At 41.4% G+C, this 24,919-nt stretch overlaps 2 protein-coding genes across 21 annotated transcripts in view; both read left to right on the top strand.

The window, feature by feature from the left end:
- Positions 1-14,049, top strand: part of LOC110527997 (endothelin-converting enzyme 1) — a 28,065-nt gene extending 14,016 nt beyond the window's left edge. For all 3 annotated transcript variants that reach the window (XM_021609749.2, XM_036983534.1, XM_021609748.2), the window contains 17 exons: positions 1,381-1,519; positions 2,802-3,014; positions 3,201-3,325; positions 3,545-3,691; positions 4,053-4,118; positions 4,516-4,704; positions 5,009-5,151; positions 8,318-8,432; positions 9,532-9,642; positions 9,741-9,839; positions 10,367-10,444; positions 10,763-10,866; positions 11,196-11,306; positions 11,511-11,578; positions 11,921-12,111; positions 12,643-12,738; positions 12,919-14,049. In XM_021609749.2, coding sequence (XP_021465424.1) covers positions 1,381-1,519; positions 2,802-3,014; positions 3,201-3,325; positions 3,545-3,691; positions 4,053-4,118; positions 4,516-4,704; positions 5,009-5,151; positions 8,318-8,432; positions 9,532-9,642; positions 9,741-9,839; positions 10,367-10,444; positions 10,763-10,866; positions 11,196-11,306; positions 11,511-11,578; positions 11,921-12,111; positions 12,643-12,738; positions 12,919-13,095 — 2,172 coding nt within the window. In that variant the 3' untranslated portion in view covers positions 13,096-14,049. The remainder of the gene's footprint in view (positions 1-1,380; positions 1,520-2,801; positions 3,015-3,200; positions 3,326-3,544; positions 3,692-4,052; positions 4,119-4,515; positions 4,705-5,008; positions 5,152-8,317; positions 8,433-9,531; positions 9,643-9,740; positions 9,840-10,366; positions 10,445-10,762; positions 10,867-11,195; positions 11,307-11,510; positions 11,579-11,920; positions 12,112-12,642; positions 12,739-12,918) is intronic.
- A 766-nt stretch (positions 14,050-14,815) lies between these two features.
- Positions 14,816-24,919, top strand: part of LOC110527996 (eukaryotic translation initiation factor 4 gamma 3) — a 67,175-nt gene continuing 57,071 nt past the window's right edge. For all 18 annotated transcript variants that reach the window (XM_021609735.2, XM_021609746.2, XM_036983533.1 and 15 more), the window contains exon 1: positions 14,816-15,369. In XM_021609735.2, coding sequence (XP_021465410.2) covers positions 15,206-15,369 — 164 coding nt within the window. In that variant the 5' untranslated portion in view covers positions 14,816-15,205. The remainder of the gene's footprint in view (positions 15,370-24,919) is intronic.

The following is a 24,919-nucleotide window of genomic DNA, read 5'->3' as shown; positions in this document are numbered from 1 at the left end:
GCACTCATTCTGCTTCTTTTGTTGTTATGTGATGATCTGCTTACATTGAATGACAAATTACATTCCATTCCAAAGAAATTCATAACCATTGAGCTAATCAAATTCCAGATTTTCTATTGTCTTTGTGAGGACTATGAGCGCCATGCTATTTCCTGACAGCCTGCTATTCTCTGTCAGCCATGTGCTACGTTTAACATTAAGGGCTACTTGAAGAGAAAGACTTCAGTCTCAGGAGGAACCCTTTTATAAAACAAACTACCCTTTACAGCGGCCCATATAGTATCTGCATTTCTGGGTGCTTCAAAAATCCTGTATAATCAGTTGCAGAGCCCAGCAGAATACAACAGTCTTATAACTCTGAAATAACCCCTGTGCAGGATCCTTCAACTGATTAAGTAGGAGAATGCAGAACAACATACACATACTGTGGATTAATGTTTTTTTGGGATTATCATAGAAACAAACATATCAATAGATAGAGAAAGGTATACTGAAGACACTGTTGGCAAACATTTTAGAGGCTACAACAACAGTAGCTATGTACCTGAAACCAAAACAGGTTTTTACAATGGACCTGCGCTGTCTGAGTCAGTGGCTTCACACATGTCTAACTACAAGTCTTCTCAATTGCACACATCAATACAGATTACAAGTTCAAACCCACCCGAACCTCAAAGTCTGGAGGATTGGGAAGCCTGTGGCGGCTTTGTCACACGGGCTGCTCACATTCAGTGTGACATTTGAACTTTGCCTTAGTTAATGGGACTAAATCTAATTCTTTAACAGGTCTAGGATAAATGGTTTTTGCGGTGTGTGTAAAGCTCAGTGATGCGAAGCCACATTAATTGCTATAGTAATTGAGCAGATCTAAAACTCAAGTGAGCTTTCAGTAAACGCAGTCAGGCTGACATTTAAAAAAACATGACCATGTCCTAGTTCATCCATTGTGGTTAGTGCTCTGCCTTCCCCTTATCTGGGACAGAGGCACAATGCATTTGAATGATGCCGGCTGAAGAACTATAAAGAAATAAACAAAATATGAATTCATGACCTTTATATAGAGGGGTGTTGAAAGGCATTATTGTGTGGAAGCCATTATCTATTGTAATATATCATGTGAGTCATTTCAACCATAACCAATACATTTTAGTCACACAGTATTAGCACTTCTGCCTCTGGTGTTCAGTGTATCATCTATGACCAGAAAGAAGAAACCATTCATCATAGGATCATAGAACATAGAGTGGTTTGTTTGCATGAGTACTGTGGTTAAGGGTTGTATACCAATCATTGTAACCATTACACACAGTAACCAGTGTATGTGTGTCTATGGAGATGACACTGGGGTGCTCATTGCTGTGTGTGTGTGTTTCTGTACAGGTGACACTGCGACATGGCCCTGGTCCCAGGTGTTGGGCTGAGAAGACACACACTGAAAGGAGGCTGTTGGTCTTAGTGTGTGCTCTGTCTGTTGCCTTGTTCTTCTCACTCATCACTGTCGGGATCTTCTACAAAGAGAGTGAGTGGCTAAGATTGTTAAGCCTGATTTGGCTAAATAATCCTGAGAAGAATTGACCAAACAATCTAGGTTTTCTCTTTTATGTTCATATAATCTGACAAAATGTTCCTGGGTACAAATCTTAACTGAAAGATTTTCTCGGCTCAGTATTAGTTTCCTTGTATTTTGAGAAGGGAAGCAAATGCCTCTTCCTCCTATTCAACCACCTATCAGCCCACATGACAAATCCCCCGCTGTCTGTTATGAGAACCGACACAAGAATGTGCTTTTACTACACCATTCACTTTCCACTCCTTTTATTCAGCTCCTGTTATTCATGACCCAAAGTCCAGTTAGTGCATTCTCATTCTGTCTTATGTCTATGTTGATCATTGATTAAAACGTTTTAAACTTATTGTCCTTAAAGAAACCTACACTTATGTACAACATAGCCTCAAACATAGACACGAGACAGAATGAGAATGCACCAACTAGACTTTGGGTCATTAATTATTATGCCTCTAAAGATATAAAGATGTTTTCCACATCTTCTCCCAAAATAACATAAAGGGATTTGCCAAATGCCCCTTGGCTGTAAATCAGCTTTTGCAACTAAGCCCTTAAAAATTCCAGAGCACTTTCTAATAAAATACTGTATTATCCATCTCCTTATTCAGTCCAGTGAAAGAGAAAGAATACTCCATGAACATCCGTTTACACTTCAGCTTTTACAGCCAGTTAATGTATGGCAATCACGTCAAAGCCAACGAATGCCCATCTTAGAACCAATGGCAGCATCGGACAATGGCCTGCTGAGAATTTATACAACCGTGCCTCAACATTGTCTATGAGACAGGGAACCCAGAGAGATGGGCCTGGCTGGGTGATTGATACGCTGCACCTGTGGAGAACATTCAGGTGTGACAGGTGCAGGCCAGGGGCAAGAGCAGTGCATCAGGACCAGTTGTTGGAACTGTGGGACAATGGCTGACAGTAACCTCGTCTGTGGCACAACCTCTCGAGCCCTTCTCTCTTCAATTTCACTGTTTATTTCTGTAGGAGTTTAGAGAAGGAAAAGTAATTTTTCTTTGAGGTTATATATTTTTTTCAGTAACCCGTTGAAAATAATGATTTCCATCCATGTCGTGACATATTTTGAATTATTTATTGAAGGACCTTGAAATATACTGGCTGTTTAAGAAAATAAATAGTGTTGTCCATGTTGAGGCTGAAGTAGCACAGTGCCTATAAGAGGTATCTGATACAGTATGTTTAGTTGTCTTGTCCCACTCCCTGTTGGCAGCTCACCCTGGTATGTGTCTGACGGAGCCATGCATTACTGTGGCCAGTGCTGTGATGGGAGCCCTGGACCACTCGGTGGACCCCTGCCATGACTTCTACAATTTTGCCTGTGGGGGATGGGTGAGGAACAACCCCCTCCCTGAGGGAAAGTCCCGCTGGGGTCCCTTCAGCAACCTATGGGAGCGCAACATGGCCGTCATGAAGCACCTGCTGGGTAAGGTTTCTCCTCACGGGGTGGGGTGACCTTAGCTGCCCCTCTCACCCTTAACAGCCTAGAGAAATATAAACAAACAGTTAGCTAGTTCTTATTGGCCCACTGTTCTCTATATTTTTGTTATCCCATTGTAATGTAAGATATGTTTGTTGAAGACTTAACTGTGAAACCTGTTGTGTTTGGCAGAGAACACCACCATGAAGGGGCTGAGCAAGGCTGAGAAAAAGGCCCAGAGGTATTACAAAGCCTGTATGAATGAGACTAAGATTGAGGAGTTAGGGGCTCAGCCTCTACAAGAGCTCATTAATCAGGTGAGTTCGCTCATCAAGAGGCATCCCCATCCAGTCTTCTGCCATAGCGCTATGCACATAGAAGCTATGTTTATGATGTGCTAATAGATGTGTAAAATGTTCTTTATGTTATACAGTTAATTACCCTAAATGTATCCAATGCCCTGATATAAAGGATGACCACCTCTCAGGTTTTAAGTGAGCCTCTCTCTGAAGGAGGTCATACATTTTTTCTTTCAGACGGGGGGGTGGGCCCTAACCGGCTCCTGGGACAAGAACAATTTCCAGGAGGTTCTACGCACAGTGTCGGCCAACTACCGCTGCTCCCCATTCTTCACTGTGTTTGTCAGCACTGACTCCAAAAGCTCCAACAGCAATATTATCCAGGTGAGAGAAGAGCCAGTGGCCCCAGTGGCTCAAAGGCTCAGTGGCTGTAGGCCCAGTTACTCCCACAGGCCTCCTCACTCCTTTAGCTTTTGATTCTATTTACATTTGTCAGAAATATCATCAAACATCACTTATCCCCAGATCTGCTCCGAGAGGATTGACATATACATTTACATGCTATTTAAAAAAAAAAGATGTGCAGAGGGACATTAGAAATTGTAAGGTTAATCGAAGCTGCAGTATACTGTAGAGTAGATCCTGCAATACTATACTATCAAAGAAAGAGGCTCACTGCTGAGAGTGCTGAAATGTTTTAATGAAGTGTGAGATGGTAGTCATGAACTGTTCCTCGTACCTACAGGTGGATCAATCCGGGCTGGGGCTCCCCTCACGGGATTACTACCTTAACAAAACGGCCAATGCAAAGGTACTGACAGGCGGCCGCACTATGGCACTGTGGTGAATATGCTTAAGGATTGTAGCATGATGACAGACAGGGTAAGGGAGGACATGAAATAGATCAGTGCCTTGATGCAGAGGCCTGATTAAATTAGGAAACTTAACTTTATAAATTTGTACACTATACTGAGAAACTTATCTCGCTAGATATGTGTTTCATTAGGAATAGAAAATATCCAAAGCGGCAGTACAAACCCTACAGTACCCCACTTGGACAGACCATGTATAAATAATATAGAAAGAATGTATAGCTCAGGGGATAACTCTGTGCCTGTAGTAGTCAGTATTTTCCTAGCGCTGGATTGTGTTTTTAAATGAATTTAACCAACATTTCTCCCCCTGTGCTTCCCACTTGATCTCGGCAGTATCTGAATGCGTACCTAGACTTCCTGGTGGAGTTAGGGGTCCTGTTGGGGGGCTCAGAGGAGACGTCCAGATCGCTGATGCAGGAGATTGTGGACTTTGAGACCACCCTGGCCAACATCACCGTACCCCAGGAGGAGAGGAGGGACGAGGAGCTCATCTACCATAAGATCCAGGCAAAGGATCTGGCGGTCAGTACCCATCTCTCTATTGCTTCAGCTGATCCAAGCATCATGTCAACACCAGATATCCACCTGCAGTATCACTAGATACAAACCTACAGTAGATGACTCCCAGATTGAGATGTGTTAATGAAAGTGCAATTCGCATAGATTGTATTTTGGTTTAACAGTGCTTTCCGCAAAGTCTTTCTTACTGCTTTCTATTCATACCTGCTGATTAAAAAATCTAAATATATATATATATATATATCTGATAGGACAGGTGCACCAGTAGATATGTTGACAGTATCATTGTTTCTTTGTGTTTCTGTAGACCTTGGCTCCTGCGGTGGACTGGATGCCCTATCTCACAGATGTGTTTGCTCCTGTACCCCTCAATGACTCAGAGCCTGTGGTGGTGTACGCCAAGGACTACCTCCAGAAGGTCTCTGACCTCATTGCCAGCACTAACAAGAGGTTAAAACCACTTTCTAGCCCTGCCTTCCACTCATTATTCATATTTGAATGGTGATGGACAGCACTATGTAATTAAGGTAACCATTGGGATGATATGGTTTATGTAAGATTTCATATCGGTCCAGCAGTGATATTATTTGAGCAGCACAGGTGACATTATAAAACATTATGCAAACTGAAGTGGCAAGAAAAAGTATGTAAACCATTTTGGAATTACCTGGATTTCTGCATAAATTGGTCATACAATTTGACCTGATCTTCATCTAAGTCACAACACTAGACACACATAGTGTGCTTAACACTTCTTATGGATAGGGGGCAGCATTTTCACGTTTGGATGAAAAGCGTGCCCAGAGTAAACTGCCTCCTACTCAGTCATAGATGCTAATATATGCATATTATTAGTAGTATTGGACAGAAAACACTCTGAAGTTTCTAAAACTGTTTGAATGATGTCTGTGAGTATAACAGAACTCATATGGCAGGCAAAAACCTGAGAAGAAATCTAACCAGGAAGTGGGAAATCTGAGGTTTTTAGGTTTTCAACTCCGCCCTTATTGAATATACAGTGGGAGATGGGTAATCTTGCACTTCCTAAGGCTTCCATTAGATGTCAACAGTCTTTAGAACATTGTTTCAGGCTTCTACTGTGAAGGGGGGCTGAATGAGAGGGGAATGAGTCAGAGGTCTGCCAGCAGCCTCGGTCTCGTGATGCGCGGTCATGACAAAGTTACCTCTCGTTCCATTGCTTTTCTACAGACAAATGAATTCTCCGGTTGGAACATTATTGAACATTTATGATAAAAAAACATCCTAAAGATTGATTCTATACATCGTTTGATTTGTTTCTACGAACAGTAATATGACTTTTTGGAATTTTCGTCCGACATTTCCGCTGGACATGCCCGCGCCTCGTGAGTTTCGATTTGTTTACTAAACGTCCTAACAAAAAGAGGAATTTGGACATAAATTATGGACTTTATGGAACAAATCAAACATTTATTGTGGAACTGGGATTCGTGGGAGTGCATTCTGACGAAGATCATCAAAGGTAAGTGAATATTTATATTCATAATGCTATTTCGGACTTATGTTGACTCCAACATGGTCGGATATGTGTCATCTGAGTGTCATCTGATGAAGAATATCAAAGGTTAGTGATTAATTTTATCAATATTTCTGCTTTTTGTGACTCCTCTCTTTGCTTGGAAAATCACTGTATGCTTTCTGTGACTAGTTGCTGACCTAACATAATGATATTTTCTGCTTTCGCCGAAAAGCTTTTTTTAAATCGGACACGGTGGTTGGATTAACGAGAATTATATCTTTAAAATGGTGCCTAATACTTGTATGTTTGAGAAAATTGAATTATGAGATTTCTGTTGATTGAATTTGGCGCCCTGCAATTTCATTGGCTGTTGGTTCTGCTAGCGGAACCCCAGTCCTAGACAGGTTTTAAACGAATAACACACCAATTATTGAATTGCTCTTGTCTATATTGAATACATAATTTTAACATTCACAGTGTAGATTGAAAAAAGTATGTGAACCCTTAGGTGTCACGTTCGTTGAAAGGATCAGACCAAGGCGCAGCGTGGTATGCGTACATTCTCTTAATTAAAAGAATGAACACCGAACAAATTAACAAAATAACAACCGAAACGTGAAGCTATACAATATAGTGCTGACAGGCAACTACACATAGACAAGATCCCACACCAGAAAGTGGGAAAAAGGCCTGCCTAAAATATGATCCCCAATCAGAGACAACGATAAACAGCTGTCTCTGATTGGGAACCATATCATGCCAACATAGATATACAAAAAACCCTAGACCTACAAAAACCCTGGACATACAAAAACCCTAGACATACAAAAAAAACTAGAGTACCCACCCTAGTTACACCCTGAACCAAAATATATAGAAAACAGAGATATCTAAGGTCAGGGCGTGACACTACGCCAATGACTTCTCCAAAAGCTAATTGGAAAGTATCTATAAAAGCCTTGATGTTCATCAGTCCACAGTATGACAAATAGTCCATAAATAAAGAAAGTTCAGCACTGTTGCTACTCTCCCTAGGAGTGGCCGTCCTGCAAAGTTGACTTCAAGAGCACCACGCAGCATGCTCAATGAGGTTAAGGAGAATCCTAGAGTGTCAGCTAAAGACTTACATAAATCTCTGGAAGTCTACAACACGTAAACACTAAACAAGAATGGTGTTAATTGGAGGACACCACGGAAGAAGTGTCAAAAAAAAACATTGCTGCACGTCTGAAGTTTGCAAAAGTGCAGCTGGATGTTCCACAATGCTACTGTCAAAATATTCTGTGGACATGAAACTACAGTTAAATTGTTTGGAAAGAACACACATATGTGGAGGAAAAAAGGCTCACCAACATCAAAACCTCATCCCAACTGTAAAGTATGGTGGAGGAGGCATCATGGTTTCGGGCTTCTTTGCTGCCTCAGGGCCTGGACAGTTTGCTATCATCGACGGAAAAATTAATTCCCAAGTTTATCAAGACATTTTGCAGGATAATGTAAGGCTATCTGTCCTCAAATTGAAGCTCAACAGAAGTTGGGTGATGCAACAGGACAACGAACCAAAACACAAAAGTAAATCAACAACAGAATAGCTTCAACAGAAGAAAATACGCCTATTGGAGTGGCCCAGTCAGAGTCCTGACCTCAAGAGAGCAGTTCACACCAGATATCCCAAGAATATTGCTGAACTGAAACAGTTTTGTAAAGAGGAATGGTCCAAAATTCCTCCTGACCGCGGTGCAGGTCTGATCCGCAACTACAGAAACGTTTTGTTGAGGTTATTGCTGCCAAAGGAGGGTCAACCAGTTATTAAATCTAAGGGTTCACATACTTTTCCACCCTGCCCTGTGAATGTTCACACGGTGTGTTCAATAAAGACATGAAAACGTGTAATTTTGTGTGTGTTATTAGTATAAACAGACTGTTTGTCTATTATTGTGACCTAGATGAAGATCAGATTGAATTTTATGACTAATTTATGCAGAAATCCAGGTATTTCCAAAGGGTTCACACAATTTTTCTTGCCACTGTACATATATAATATAATATTTTGCTTCCTTTCCTGAAATGTTAATGTGATGAATGATGTAATGAATGAATATACTCCTACCTGTGCAGCATCCTGAACAACTACATGATCATGAAGGTGCTGAGGAAGATGGTGTCCATCCTGGACCAGAAGTTCCAGGATGCTGAGCAGCGCTTCTTTGAAGTCATGTATGGAACCAAGAAGGTGAGAGAGAGAGATGGAGATAATGTCAGTGCTTTAAGCTGGCAGGTAAATAGGCAACAGACCTCAGATAAGAGTACTCAAGGGGACTGACTTTTCCTGCTGCTTCAGTCAACAGAGTTAAGCTATATTTGCTTATAGCACAGATAAAAAATAAATGAGTGGCTGAAACTATGTGACTATAAAGTACACTGTAAACGGAAATTTGCATAGATAGAAGGTATTAAGATGTGCACTTGTCAGTAGCGAACTTAATTAAACAAGGAGCTGATAAGAAAATACTTTAGTAGCTATCACTGTCATCACTAGACACACATTCAATTGACCGGACAGCTTTTTTCCTTAGCTGTCTGCTGCTAACAGCTATCTGCTGTGTTGTGTTGTGCTGTCGGGGTCCCAGCTATCCAAACCCTTATCTGAGCTAGATTTCCGTTGGGGTCACACTATTAAAACATACCAAGTGCTTTCTCGTCCTGTGTGTGCGTGTTTGCAAATGTGTGTGCACAATTCCTGAGACCATCCACACTACACTATTAGCACCCTTCCCTTTCTACCTCTATCACTCCCTCTGTCATTATTTCCCCTTTATCTACACCTATTTGTCTCTTGCTCACCCGTTTCCACTCTGTTGGCCTCTTCCTTTCCCCCTGGCTGCATAGTCTCAGTTTGGATTCTAATATCTATAGTAGGAGAGGGGAAGTTGGGGGGCGAGGGGAGTGTTCTGTCATTGCCAATCTCTGAGAATCTCACAAAAACAACAGTCATCCCTTTTAGAGGGCTATGTGCTGTCTCCCTACACACTCTGATAAAGGCCTGGCTTCGCCTTGAGGTAAAGGATTCCAAGGAAAGATTGTTTGCTTCATTTGCAAAACCAACACTACTACTTCATGCTTGAGGGGCATTATAAAATCTAATACAGTTAAAGACTGATGCTGTGTTAGGATCATGCAGTGTTTTCAAGTATTTGTATATACTTTGTATAGTCTGAGAGACAGTGCTATCTTGTGTGTTTAGGCGATGTCAGTGTTTTTGTGTGTAGGTGGTGTAATTGTTTCCGGTAGTGTGGTGTCATAGTTCTCATGTGTTCAGTGTGATGTTTCAGAGCTGCACTCCACGCTGGAAGCTGTGCGTCAGCGACACGGACAGTGCCCTCGGCTTTGCTCTCGGGGCCATGTTTGTCAAAGCCACCTTTGACGAGGACAGCAAGGCCATTGTAAGTGTTTCAAGGTATCACCCACTCACACACTACCTCCACTGTGAGCTGCCCCTGGGTGAGATTCTGACATGCCTTTCCTTTTCCCTGTCTGTCAGGCAGAGGATATGGTCTCTGAGATCAAATGGGCATTTGAGGATAGTCTGAAGTATGTGGGCTGGATGGACCAGGAGACCAAAAAGGCAGCCAAAGAGAAGGTGGGCGAGACAAGTTGCTTTGAATAACTGCCAGAAATATGTTTTCCACTGTTAGAGTGAAGGAATTGTCATTACACTGACCTTCAAACTATGGAAATGTTTCTTGCCTCATAATTAACATGCTGTGTCTGTTACAGCTATAGCATTTCAATTGTATTCCATAAGAGATTGCCCGGCAGGACACATAAAGCATTGTCCACAAAAAAAGAAAAAAAGAACACCCTTGCCTTGTTTGCACTAACACTTGTCTTTTCCTGCCAGCACTGACTTTGCTGATAGCTACTTTTATCAAGGAAAAGTGTACTTACTATGACTGTGATATGTGGTTGTCTCACCTAGCTATCTTAAGATGGATGCACTAACTGTAAGTTGCTCTGGATAAGATTGTCTGCTAAATGACTCAAATGTAAATGTAATAGTCCTTTTTGCTATAATGGTCATGTTTAGCGTAAGGCTCGTGAAACAAACTCTACAGTGCCATCTGGTGTTAGCATCTGTCTCAATTCACCTCATCTGCTCTGTTATAGGCTGATGCCATTTACAACATGGTTGGATATCCAAAATTCATCATGGACCCCAAGGAACTTGACAAAGTGTTCAATGATGTAGGTAAATATGTAATTAAAATAAATATACATACTTCTGTTTTATGAAGTTGTCCATGTCATATCATATGTTGATAAAAAATACACAACTCTTTGTTGTCTTACTGTAACCCTAGTATTGAGGAGGGTTGTCAATCTTGTTAGATATTGCTGCAGTTGGACCTAGAAGCACAAGCATTTTGCTACACTCGCAATAACATCTGCTAACCATGTGTATGTGACCAATAGAAATTGATTTGCTCTTACAGTATCTCTTGTTTGCATTGCTTGTGTGTAAACCTCTTTCTCTCTCTAACCTGATTCCTCTCTCTTTCTCAGTTTGAGGTGGGGTCTGACCTGTATTTCCAAAATGTCATGCAGTACTACAACTTCTCTGCCAGAGTGACTGCGGACCAGCTGAGGAAAACCCCCAACAGAGACCAGTGAGTGTCTATAACCCAGCCCTCACCCTCCTGTTGCTCGCCTCTCCAGAGAGGAGGTCAAATGCTCTGACAGGGACAAATTCCCATTCTGACTCTAAGGAATACTGCTGGCATCCAGAAACGTTCCCCGGGAACCAATATCCCTCAGCTGTACTGATCCTTTTCTCTCACTACATAGCCGAGTAGCTCAGGGTTCTCATTCTTTCACACTGATCTGAAGTCAACAGCCTAGCGAAGGGGATAGGGGAGAGTCAAATACTGGTTTTTACCACCCTGATCTCAGACTTTTGTGCTCAGTTGGTGTTATATCCTATGTCTTGCATACACAGGTGGAGCATGACCCCTCCTACGGTGAATGCATACTACAATCCCACCAAGAATGAGATGGTGCTCCCAGCAGGAATCCTCCAAGCTCCTTTTTACAGCCGCTCTTGGCCAAAGTAGGTCCCTCTTCCCTCTTCAGCCTATACAGTTCCCTAATACGTCCCCATTTCAGGCACAAATACAGGTACACCACATGTGCACGCCATACTTCATCAATTGTATACAGTATGTGTGTCTCCTTGAGTGTCTTCACATAGCCAAGAATTTAATTGCAAGTTAATGCTTTTATTTACTTGAAAGGATTTTGAATCTATTTCCAGGGCCCTGAACTTTGGGGGAATTGGTGTAGTTATGGGACATGAGTTGACACACGCTTTTGATGACCAAGGTAAGATCTTTTATTTTAATACAAGTTGTATTGTCTTAATTCTTATAACTTTATATGGGAAATAAGAAGTTTTGCTACAAACTAAAATACTATTTTTTTTAAATAAAGGCTGTATACTTACATGGCAGGGGAGACACTTTGATTACAGGGCGAGCTGACCCCTGCAAATTCACCAGAATCTCGACTGCATAATCTTGTCTGCCCTTTCTCTTAAAAAAAAGAATGAAAAAATATTATAGTCTGTTGTAAACATCCCACCAAAAAACATCCCACCGAACGTGATACATTACGATATTAAATGAGTAATCTAGTTCTACGGCATATTTTTATTTTATGTTAAAGGGAGGGAGTACGACAAGGATGGGAACCTCCGCTCCTGGTGGAAAAACTCGTCTGTGGAGGCCTTTAAGAAGCAGACCCAGTGTATGGTGGAGCAGTACAGTAACTACAGCATCAACAAAGAACCCCTCAATGGAAAACACACCCTGGGAGAGAACATAGCTGACAATGGTGGACTGAAGGCTGCCTACAAGGTGTGTATGATAGAGAGGTGTTGTTAGGGTGGGATAGAAGAAAGTAGAGTTGACAATATGAAGAGCAAGAGCAATTCAACTTATACACACACGTACTGTAAATGTGCAGACATTTCGGAATCATCAATGTGAGATGCAGTATTTGGAAGGTCAGAACTATGACACACGTTTCATGTTTTCTTGTTCACTTGATTGGGTCATTGTGGGTCGCGTCTTTACTCTGTGGTGGAAAAAACGGGGTTGCCTACATCACAGCAAAGCCTGGAAATGCAACAGGTGGCTTGGTCAGCCTCAGAGCGAGCTCTCAAACATTCTTTCCGTCAACTGAAAGTCATAGGTTATGGAGCAGATGAGCCAATCATATGGCAGAAAGGGGGACCTGCATGAGCGCTGTCTGTTAGTGAGGACTGAGGAGGAAATAAAGCTGAGGGCGAGCAGAAAGTCTCTACAGTTTTTTTTCTCATACTGTTCTCTATGGCGAGAGGAGGATAATGCATGCTGTCAGTAATATGACCCTTGTCTGCTTTGAAGGCTTATATGAACTGGATTGCAAAGAATGGAGAGGAGGCCACCCTGCCTGCCCTGGGGATGACCAATCATCAATTATTTTTTGTTGGATTTGCCCAGGTTTGTGCCACTTAAAGTATATCCATGTCTGTGGCAAATTTAGTAATGCATTCTCTAGCATGCCTACCTTAAACAGTGTTATGTATTAATTATAATGACCTATTACATTGATAATGTAAATTAAGGACTTTTCACTCTGAAATGCTTAATATGTGTGTCTGTGCATCCTGCTATATGTAGGTATGGTGCTCAGTTCGGACTCCGGAAAGCTCGCATGAGGGCGTCATCACAGATCCACACAGTCCATCAAGATTTCGAGTTATTGGCACCATCTCCAATTCCCATGAGTTCTCTGAGCACTTTGGCTGCAAGGCAGATTCCCCCATGAACCCTAAACACAAGTGTGAGCTTTGGTGATGCTTTGCTACCCATTTGTCGGTACGGCAGGTGGCAAAATGGGCATTGGGGATTTGGAGCAAAATAGAGGCAAAGTCTCTAAGGAAGGAGAGCATTTGTCTTGATACCACTAAAAATCCATCTGTTTTACCCACTTTACCCTTCTCAGGGTCTTTATGAGGGCTGTAGGTTGAACCAGCACCAACTCTCTTCATAAAGACAATTTGTTTTAGAAAGCTGCCTTTTCTCCCAATTAAACTCTATGAAAATGTGCCTTTATGTTTATATAAAGGAGGAACAATTTTAACACTGGAAACCGAAGAAATTGTTATAAAAAAGGGAAAACTAATGGAACTTCTCTCAATCAGGTTTTATGTGGAGTTGTCATATGCCTTATTTTTCAACAGGAAGTGATATTTATTTTCTGTCGGTTTCTTTTTTAACTGTTACAATTTGTATCTGATCAATCCCCCTCCATATGTTGTCTTCACTTATTGTATATTTTTAGACTGCAAAAGAATGACGAGTTGCAATTACTGGATTTGGACTGAAACAATATAATCCAGAGGAAACCGTCAATCACATCTAGAATACAAGTCAAGTAGATTGTAAAAGTCATATTTTATTATTGCCCATGATTGACCCGATTCAATAAGCTATGTGTATGTAATTTCTGCATCAACAAACCTAACACAACATCATCATTTGTGTAAAGTCTGATTGCTTAATGTCTCCAGTTTATACAGTAGTGATGTTGTAAAGAAGTGATACTCCGAATTGCTGATTGCCTGATATGATAAGGGACATATTATTTGAATAGTTTTCAATCAGAGAATTCCTGAAACTTGTGAAGGATGTATTGACCATCGAACAAGTCACATAACAAAGTGTTTTCGCATTCTGGAGCTGCTCATGCATGACAAGGCTTTTGTGTCATAAAACTATTTTTCTAATCTAATAAAAATATTGTCAGCATTCTTTTGTATGCCCATCTTTTTCTTTGACTCGTCTGATGCTTCAAAGGGACTTTTTATAGTTGTTGATTCCAAAACAAATAAAAACTATCCATATATCAACAAAAAAAAAAATTATGTATTTTTACTTAGAAAGAAAAAAGTACGTAAATGTATGGTTATTAACGACAGATGTCGCTGCACACAAACAATGCAGTACTGAGTACAGGACAATCCACCAGAAAGTTTTGACTTCACGGTCTTTGAATGTAAATACACCATTATCATTATGTGTACATATTACAGTACCTGAACCTGATTACATTTGTATACATTATTGAGCGGTTCTTGAGAACGACCCCATAAACGTAGCATGGGGCGGCAGGTAGACTAGTTGTTAGAGCGTTGGGCCAGTAACCGAAAGGTTGCTGGATCGAATATCCGGGCTGTCGTTCTGCCCCTGAACCCACTGTTCCCCGGTAGGCCGTCATTGTAAATAAGAATTTGTTCTTAACCGACTTGCCTCGTTACTAAAATGATTTATTTTACACACACACTTCAAGACAGACACTGCAGTTAAAATAATAAATACCATGCATTCTTTAAAAATAGCACCAAGCATAGTTATTTATTAGAACAAGAATAATGCAGTGCTCATCAGTATAGTAGACTAGATGATTTTTGGCCACATGGATGCAACAAATTAAGCGTCATTTTCGATCGCTCTAGGTAAGCCGAACATACCCGTAATTGGACGAGAATTGTCGAATCGTCTGTCCTGCCGGACTGGAAGTGGCCACAACGCCATGTTAACGAAGTCTCTCATCTCCGTGGAAAAATGATTAGCTAGCTATAGAAAAATCAGTTGTTGATAACAAATGTTAAATTATCGAAGGAGGAAAGACACCGGTGACAGTGCTCGGAAGAACTGAACCGGATCTGCAGAGGTCCTGGACGGGCAAGGGAGGCAAACCTCCCACCGTCCCCATGAATAACACCATAGACCCGAACAGCGACTTTCCATGAAAAAAAGCTTTTCTGCGTTGCTAATAGCTAGCCCTGTCGGGAAAAGGATTTGCGGCCTGCTTCAATAATATCAAACGCTTGCTAGCTATATTTATGCAAGCTAGATATATTTTGTATCAGTATTTATTAGTGTATTGTTTTGTTTTTTTGCAATGAGTTTGCCGACGAAAATAGTCCAAAAACCCGCCACTGTCGCAGTAAGTGGACCTGGAACTGTCCCGTCTCCGTCGAGCCAACTGCGGGCTACCCTGACCTCCGTGTCTTTACCACCGGGAGCCCCAGGTGCTCCTCAGTCGAACGCCGTGCCGCCACCTCAGTATCCTTCATCGGCAAGAATGCCCCTGGCGTCTCTTGGTCAGGTATTCGGGGGAAACACATTTAGGTATCTAGCTAGTAACGTTATTGGTTGGGTGCGGGTTGATGACTGATGTTTCGAAGAGCAGGAGGGAACAATTAGCTAGCTAGGTAGTTGGCTAATGTTAGCTAGTTAACAGATTAGTAGCTTGTTGACTAACGTTACTTGCTAAACTAGCTAGGCAACGTAGCTAAACTGCACATAATTGATTTTGATGCATTTTGTTGGCCAATTGCAATGTAATTTGAACGTGTGCATATGTGGATCAGAAACTGCTGGCTAACTAACATCACACTCAATTTGACGAGGTGGCGTAGGCTCAACTAACTGCTAGAGGGCCACCGGCTTTGTTTCGTTTACCGGCGGTAGCTAGCTAGCCAGCCACTTTCATATTAGAGAGGTAGGTTCATTTGCAACTGAAAACACGTAGCAGCGGCTAACTAATCCGCTAGCCTATTGGCTAACTATAGTATTGGGGGCAGTCTTTGTGAGAGATGAATGTTTTGGGTGGACCAGCTAACCAAATGTAGCCATCACCCTAAAACTGTAACATGAGTTATTCTTGCTAGCAAGAATGAGTGAATGTTAGCTAGTAGTAAGTTACATGGGCCTAGGATCCCCTCCCCGGTTTCCATAGAAGGGATACTAACACCGGTTGTTATTTATCTATGTTGGAGGTAGTTGCACCGGGTAGTAGATGACAGCCGGTGCAACACCGGTATGCCCATCTTGACAGGGGAGTGTCGCCAGGCATATGGTTGTTGGTAGCAATGTATGCTACGTTACTGTAGCACGGTAGTACTAGTGTAACGAGTCTGATCCAGTTTGCTTTATACCTATTTTATTTGTAGGAAGGGATATGTTTAATTGTGCATATTTCATGGTTGTATGAATTATATTCAGTAAGCCCAGCTAGCTATTTCAAATCACTGCGTACTGAGACTCGTGGCTTTTGGATTCTTTTGACAGCTACCTTTCTGTCCAGTTTGCGTAGCTTCAACATAATGTGGCATGATTCAAATATAATTTTTGTAAACAAATGGATCAAGAACATTTCCCTCACTTCAGAAACCCTTGGTCCCTGTCAACACTTTTGATCCCAGTGGAATTATTCTTCCAAATATGACCTCCTAAAAACAATTCCTTACTTGATCTTCACGGACTTTGTGAATATCAACTTTGAGTCCTAATCCATTTGAGATGGATACTTGCTAATGGTCATTTTTTTTAAGTTAGCATCTATCCTAGTGGCTTTTTATGATTGAAATCATAAGATGTTTTAATCTAATGTCCAGTCATAATGGAAGTATTGTGTACAGAGTGCACATGCTGCTGTTTTGTGGTTGTTATTCATGCTAATCTGTGAAGTCGTACTGTCACCTCCTGTTTTATTTATGGAGGTGGTTTGAGGATTGGGTTGAATTAGCTTCCTGCTTCTGCCCATAACAGTGATGGTGTTCTTCAGTCCAGGATTTATGTGGTATCCAGGGTGTTCCAAGGATCTTAATTAGTGTATCTACACCGCTTCATTCACATTGTAGGATGTTGGATTTACAAGCTCTGTTCAATGGTGCTCTGTGTCTCAGTGATCTCTGCATTGCTTGTTGTCTAGATTCATATTCATTAGTCTTTCATCTTGGTCAACTGTGTCTCCTTCATGCCCCGGGGCGCTCAGGTGGGACTGTTCCACAGTCTGATAATGGAAGATTCTTCAGGCCTTTTGCAGCTTTCATTTCTATATTTCAATTTTATACTATATTTGTTTGTATGTCAACTGGGTACCTAACAGGTTCCATAACTTAATTCTGCCATATAACCACCACTTAGGCATTATTGTTATAGGTTGAGCAAAGAAAAGTTTAGGCTACAACTGCGAGGTGACAGATAAGATGCATCAAACTATGCAGATTCCTCTCTGTCTATAGAAAAACAATGTCATTAAACTCACTGACCCTCCTGGTGTCTGCCCCTCTGCCTCCCTGAGGTCAAGAGTGTGGGAACATGTTATTCTCTGTCTGCCCTCTGCTCCCAATGGAAGGGATTTGTGTGTGTGTGTGTGTGTGTAGGCTGAGATGGTGGGTAGGCGGGGCTAGTTGCTACTCCTGTTTGCAAGAGAGAAACCCGGTGCATGCGGCTACTGCTGCACTCCCCAGACAATGGCAGTGCTGCTTAGCATTCAGCACGAGAGGCCAAGGCGGCGCTTCCCACCGTCTGACAACAAAGACCCAGGTCAGCCTACAGTAGTGCCCTTATAAAAATCTGCGGTGTGGACTCAATCACAGAATCTAGACATTCAGACATAATTCAACAATATAAAATAATGAAGAAAATGCATTAATTTGTCAAAGTTAAACATAAGACATTAACAAAATGCATCAGTGATTCGTATTTTCCTGCAATTTTCTGAAACGGAACATGAGTGTGTGTGGTATGTATGTGTACACTTTAGCGATGATGGTAATGATGATCATCTTCTGGTCGAGATGGAAAGGCTTTCTCAATTAATTGTTATCTACAAAGTAGCCTATGCCTACCTGGTAGAATGATATCAATTTGTTTTGCAAACTCTCTATAACGCTATAAACTCTCAAACGCTCTATAGAAATATTGCTAACCTAACAATGGTCTCTGGCTGGTGCCCAAAATCAAAATGTCTTAGCATTTTTCCCCGGACATGAAGTGGTTGAAGTGTTGTTGTGGACTTAGAACATTGAATTTAGTTGTTTTTCTATTAAAATAAAGTGTGATTTGAGAGCAATTACCTAGGTGAACAGAAACCAAGTAAACAGAATTTGGGGTAAAAACAGATTCCGGCAAAAAGTAAAACCGATTTTTATAGTGCCCTACTACAGCAGCCCTGGCTGGGCCGGGAACTAAAGGCCTCACTCACTCTTTATTTTTTCTTTCTCTTTCTACCATCATCACTTAATTCTTGTCTTTCACTTTAATTTTCTAGCATTATTTTGTCATGCTTATTTTTGATAGTTTCTTATCATGAGCAAATTAACTTGTTAAAGTGAATGAATGGGACATTATGGGTGTGTTCCACTAATTAGAAACAGCATGGAACCGCAAGGTTATTGTTCAGTGCAGCCTTTGATGTTATTGATCGTAAGTTGTTATTGAAGAAACTCACTTGCTATAGCTTTACATCACCTGCCATCACATGGTTGGAGTTATTTATCCAATATAACCCCGAGAGTGTTCTTCAATGGAAGCTTCTCTAATTAAACAATAAGGCCCGAGGGTATGCAGTATATGACCAACATACCACTGCTAAGGGCTGTTCTTAAGTACGACACAACGCTGAGTGCCTGGACATAGTCCTTAGCCGTGATATATTGGCCATATATCACAAACCTCTGAGGTGCCTTATTCCTACTATAAACTGGTTACAAACGTAATCAGAGCAGTAACAATACATTTTTTGTCATACCCGTTGTATACAGTCTGATATAAAACCGCATTAAAGCCGGTGTCTATTCCACAAGTTACCACCGGCTAAATCTATGACGTTAAAATTGACTCTGTTCCATCTGACTGTGCAATCCACTGTCTCATCAGCCCAGCCACTTCATGAACTTGATCTCCACTATAAAAAGCATTTAGACATTATCTCACATTTCTTTCAGACTAACTATTTAGTTTTCAACAGTGGAGATTTGTGTAAATCTTTCTGTTTCTCCGACATTTGCGACATTGTTTTAATATTCAAATTCGATCCAGATATCCCATAGTAATTAATGTGTCAGGATGAGACAGGGAGGCAGCTTTTCTCAGCCAGTCGAAAATCATGAATCAGTGTAATTTTTATGGATATATACAAAGAACCTATCAATAGAAAACGGGTCAAACAAAACTAAGTGCAACTAGTTTTCTGTCTTTCAACTCAAATTTTATTAGTCACATGTGCCGAATACAACCAGTAGACCTTACAGTGAAATTCTTACTAACCAACAATGCAGTTAAAAAAAGAAATACGTATAAGAGAAAAGTAACAAGTAATTAAAGAGCAGCAGTAAAGTAACAATAGCAAGACTATATACAGGGGGGTACCGATACAATGTGCGGGGGCACTGGTTAGTTGAGGTAGTATGTACATGTAGGTAGAGTTTTTAAAGTGACTATACATACGTGACAACAGAGAGTAGCAGTAGTGTGAAGGGGGGGGGGGGGGGGGGATGCAAATAGTATGGGTAGCCATTTGATTAGATGTTCAGGAGGCTTATGGCTTGGGGGTAGAAGCTGTTTAGAAGCCTCTTGGACCTAGACTTGGCGCTCCGGTACCGCTTGCCGTGCAGTAGCAGAGAGAACAGTCTATGACTAGGGTGGCTGGAGTCTGACAATTTTTAGGGCCTTCCCCTGACACCGCTTGGTATTGAGGTCCTGGATGGCAGGAAGCTTGGCCACGGTGATGTACTGGGCCGTTCGCACTACCCTCTGTAGTGCCTTACGGTCGGAGGCTGAGCAGTTGCCATGCCAGGCAGTGATACAACCAGTCAGGATGCTCTCGATGGTGCATCTGTAGAACGTTTTGCAGATCTGAGGACCATTACCAAATCTTTTCAGTCTCCTGAGGGGGAATAGGTTTCCAGCTTCAGTTTGAAGTGATTGTGTTAGCTGTGTTATTGGCTAGCTCCTCTGAACACGTGTCCTGACGAGAGAGCACATTTTCTACGCCAGGTGAAATCGCAAATCATTATCTCATTGTTATGGATGTATCCAAATGTCACTAGAAAACAGCTTAAACAAACGCAAATGCAGCTACTTTGCTGTTATTCTGGCTGCACTGTTTGAAGTGACTTAAGTTAGTTGTAGTTGGCTAGCTAGCAAGCAAGGGATAAGAATGTTGCCAGCCAGTATGGCAATGGAACATTTAGAATGAACTGCTGGGTCGCGTCCATAGATGCAGAGCAAAAGGTCTGAACGACTGGGTCGTGTCTCTCGCAACCAAACCAATAGAACAAACAACCAGCTGGCTTGGGTAGCAACCCTAGATTTGTGTCGGGTCTATATCTTGTGGAAGGATGAAATATTATGAATAAATTCATCAAAATGTTTAATAAAAATATTGAAATATGCTGGTAACCCGTTATATAAAAGTATAATGCCCTCGAAGCTGGTGTTTGGAGGATATATTGGCATGGTTTGACTTAAATGTGTGCAGTGTCCCTCAGGGCGGCAACTCTTCTCTATGTTGGTTTGCCACTGGTCTTAAACGACGCTAGAATGACTATGTATGTGGATATGTCCACACTGTACGTCAACACTCAAAGCCAGTAAACTCACTGAAATTCTAAATAAGGAGTTAGTCAGTATCAGAATGGGTGATTTAATAATAAACTGGTCTTAAATACAGTACATTAAACATTTTAAGCGTTGTATTTGATTCAAAAACATTCTCAGACCTAAACCGCAACTGGAATTTTGCATAGAAAATCTTTGCCTGTGTGTGTAGGCTTCCTCCCCCTCCCTCCTAGGCATGCACAGTCTACTGTAGCTACAGGCGTGATTCAGAAATTAGATTTCTGAGATTTTTTTTATTAGAGAAGAATGGATTCACTTTTTCAATGCTAGTTAAGGATACTATAGCTATCACGTTTCATGTTGGATTTATTAACTACAAAAATGTAAGATGTGTTTTTATTTTAAATTCTCTTGCCGCTCTGCACACTCAAGCTTGTTCGCTAGCTGCATTATGTGTAATGTAATGGAACTTAGAATCATGATCAAGGGCTAGCACTGGTCCAACATTAGTTCAGCCAAATCTCTGAAGTTCAAAAACATCCTTCATAGAATCCACTCCTCCATAGGTATAATTCTGTGGGCCTAGTTCAGATAACGTCATAACAACATGTCAGCCCTCTCCTCACCTGCAAAATTTCAGTCGCACCCTACACTGCACTGCACTTGTCTGTCCAATGCATGTATATTGCTTTGCCCCCTCCAAAGCAAGCTGTACAATCCATTGGTGAAGTAATTTATTGTTGTGCTAAATACAAATTCAGAGGTTTAAAAAGGACAAGAAAGGAACTTAATAAACTGTTACTTTTTTGTTAGAACCGATTCAAAACTTTATTTTGCTGGTCGGAACAATGGAACAGAACCCCCAAAAATATGATTCTATTCAGAACAAAACAATGGGAAAAGAATCTTGGTTCCAACCCCTGGAACTAACATCAACAACATGCATAACCATTTTTTTCCTGGTTGGATGTTTTTATGAGAAATATTACTGTGATGAAAATGCCAGATTGTCTGCATAATCAAATAACATTCAGCTCAGACACCCATGTCACCAGGGGTCTCTTCAGTCCCCAAGTCCAAAACGAATTCACGGCAGCGCACATTATTATACAGAGCCATGATTGTGTGTAACTCCCATCTCCAATTACTCAAGCAAACAGCAAAATTACCTTTTAAAAAACAGATTAAACAATATCTCATGGAGTGGTGGGGACTGTGAGGGGACAAACACAGAGTGGAGTACCCTCTAACACACACCATTTTTTTGTCGTATTGTTTGTGTAATTCTTTCATTGTTTGTATATCGTTGTTTTAAATTTGTGTGACTGTCCTTGTATATCAGTGCTTTCTTACTTGTCTTGTTTTTGTGTGGACCCCAGGAAGAGTAGCTTCTGCAAATGCTAATAGGGATCCAAATAAAGCATAATAGTCACGTAGGGCCATATATCAGCCGTTAGAGTTTAGGACAGGTGCGTCGCGTATTCATGTTGAAATGTTCTCATAAGCCCACTCACTGTTGTAGATAAAATAAACTGTTGAGTAGTTCTGAGCTAGCATTCAGATGGCTCAGGTCTAGCCTATGCCTTGCAGGCTGGGAGTGTCTCACTCCTCAACCCCCTTTTCTAGCTTTTCAAGCTGATTCTTGTACATAAATATTTTTTAATTTACAGACGAGAGACCTAGTGCTATTTTGCACTGTGAATGTTAGATTATATTCTGGCTATTAGTTTATAGGTATGCCAGAGTGCAGTCATTTGAACCCCAACATTTAGCCTCGAGAATAATTTTGCAGTGCTTTCAGGCGTCCTCAACTTCTTCTGTATGTTATGGAGGGATAGGGTCCTCGCACTGATTTAAAAGCCTATGGTACTCTTTGATGGCTGTTACTAAAGATGGATGTTTTATTAAATTTATAGTCAACTGTACATTTTCTCAAGAATCTTGCTCCAAGATCTGCTAAAGGGGTCTGAATAAGCAATGTCAGTTGTAGGCCAACTGTAGTGAGAGAGCCTCAGGTTTAGTCACTGTGCTAATAGACGGGTAGAGAAGACTGTAGTAAGGCACTAAACCATAATTGCTCCAGGGTCACTGTTGATAATGGCAGATCCTGCCACTCTCCGAGAGGGTGTCTCGGAGGTAGTTGGGTGGAATTTTTTTGTTAAATAGTTTTCAAAAGATATCTGGATTCACCTATCGGATACGATTAAATGCATAGGAATGGAACGGACAAATCATTGACTTGACTGGGATAGAGATTTCTGCCAACATTTTGTCTGGAATTTGGGTTCTTACAGCAACACTTTTTTAGTTTGTCATTTGTTTTGTGGTGGAGTCAAGACAGCAGAAAATCCTATTTGACTTACTAACTCTGAACTACTCCTTCTCACTTTCTCTTGTTCTATCAGCACCTCTATCTCTGTCTCTTTCCCACATGCCCCCCCGCAACTTTTCAGGGAAGCTAGAAACCAATATACACAGGCAGTTAGAAAAGCCAAGGCTAGCTTTTTCAAGCAGTAATTTGCTTCCTGCAACACAAACTCAAAAGTTCTGGGACACTGTAAAGTCCATGGAGAATAAGAACACCTCCTCCCAGCTGCCCACTGCACTAAGGATAGAAAACACTGTCACCACCGATAAATCCACTATAATTGAGAATTTCAATAAGCATTTTTCTACGGCTGGCCATGCTTTCCACCTGGCTACCCCTACCCCGGTCAACAGCACTACACCCCCCACAGCAACTCGCCCAAGCCTTCTCCATTTCTCCTTCTCCCAAATTCAGTCAGCTGATGTTCTGAAAGAGCTGCAAAATCTGGACCCCTACAAATCAGCCGGGCTAGACAATCTGGACCCTTTCTTTCTAAAATGATCTGCCGAAATTGTTGCCACCCCTATTACTAGCCTGTTCAACCTCTCTTTCGTGTCGTCTGAGATTCCCAAAGATTGGAAAGCAGCTGCAGTCATCCCCCTCTTCAAAGGGGGGGACACTCTTGACCCAAACTGCTACAGACCTATATCTATACTACCCTGCCTTTCTAAGGTCTTCGAAAGCCAAGTCGACAAACAGATTACCGACCATTTCGAATCCCACCATACCTTCTCCGCTATGCAATCTGGTTTCAGAGCTGGTCATGGGTGCACCTCAGCCACTCTCAAGGTCCTAAACGATATCTTAACTGCAATCGATAACAAACAACTACAAATACTTAGGTGTCTGGTTAGACTGTAAACTCTCCTTCCAGACTCATATCAAACATCTCCAATCCAATGTTAAATCTAGAATTGGCTTCCTATTTTGCAAAAAAGCATCCTTCAGTGATGCTGACAAACATACCCTTGTAAAACTGACCATCCTACCGATCCTAGACTTCGGCGATGTCATTTACAAAGTAGCCTCCGATACCCTACTCAATAAATTGGATGCAGTCTATCGCAGTGCCATCCGTTTTGTCACCAAAGCCCCATATACTACCCACCACTGCGACCTGTACGCTCTCGTTGGCTGGCCCTCGCTTCATACTCATCGCCAAACCCACTGGCTCCAGGTCATCTACAAGACCCTGCTAGGTAAAGTCACCCTTATCTCAGCTCGCTGGTCACCATAGCAGCACCCACCTGTAGCACGAGCTCTAGCAGGTAAATCTCTCTGGTCACCGCCAAAACCATTTCTTCCTTTGGCCGCCTCTCCTTCCAGTTCTCTGCTGCCATTGACTGGAACAAACTACAAAAATCTCTGAAACTGGAAACACTTATCTCCCTCACTAGCTTTAAGCACCAGCTATCAGAGCAGCTGACAGATTACTGCAACTGTACATAGCCCATCTATAATTTAGCCCAAACAACTACCTCTCCCCCTACTGTATTTATTTAGCTCCTTTGCACCCCATTACTTCTATCTCTACCTTGCACATTCTTCCACTGCAAATCTACCATTCCAGTGTTTTAATTGCTATATTGTATATACTTTGCCACCATGGCCTTTTTTTTCTGCCTTTACCTCCCTTATCTCACCTCATTTGCTCACATTGTATATAAACTTATTTTTTCTACTGTATTATTGACTGTATGTTTTAGAGGTCGACCGATTATGATTTTTCAACGCCGATACCGATTTATTGGAGTACCTAAAAAGCCCATAATGATTAATCGGACAATTTTTTTATTTGTAATAATGACAATTACAACAATACTGAATGAACACTTATTTTAACTTAATATAATACATCAATAAAAATCCATTTAGGCTCAAAGAAATAATGAAACA

This window comes from Oncorhynchus mykiss, chromosome 7 (assembly GCF_013265735.2).
Source record: "Oncorhynchus mykiss isolate Arlee chromosome 7, USDA_OmykA_1.1, whole genome shotgun sequence".
Taxonomy (NCBI): Eukaryota; Metazoa; Chordata; class Actinopteri; order Salmoniformes; family Salmonidae; genus Oncorhynchus; species Oncorhynchus mykiss.
Note: the sequence above shows the minus strand (reverse complement) of the source record. Positions and strands in the feature narration are given on the sequence as shown.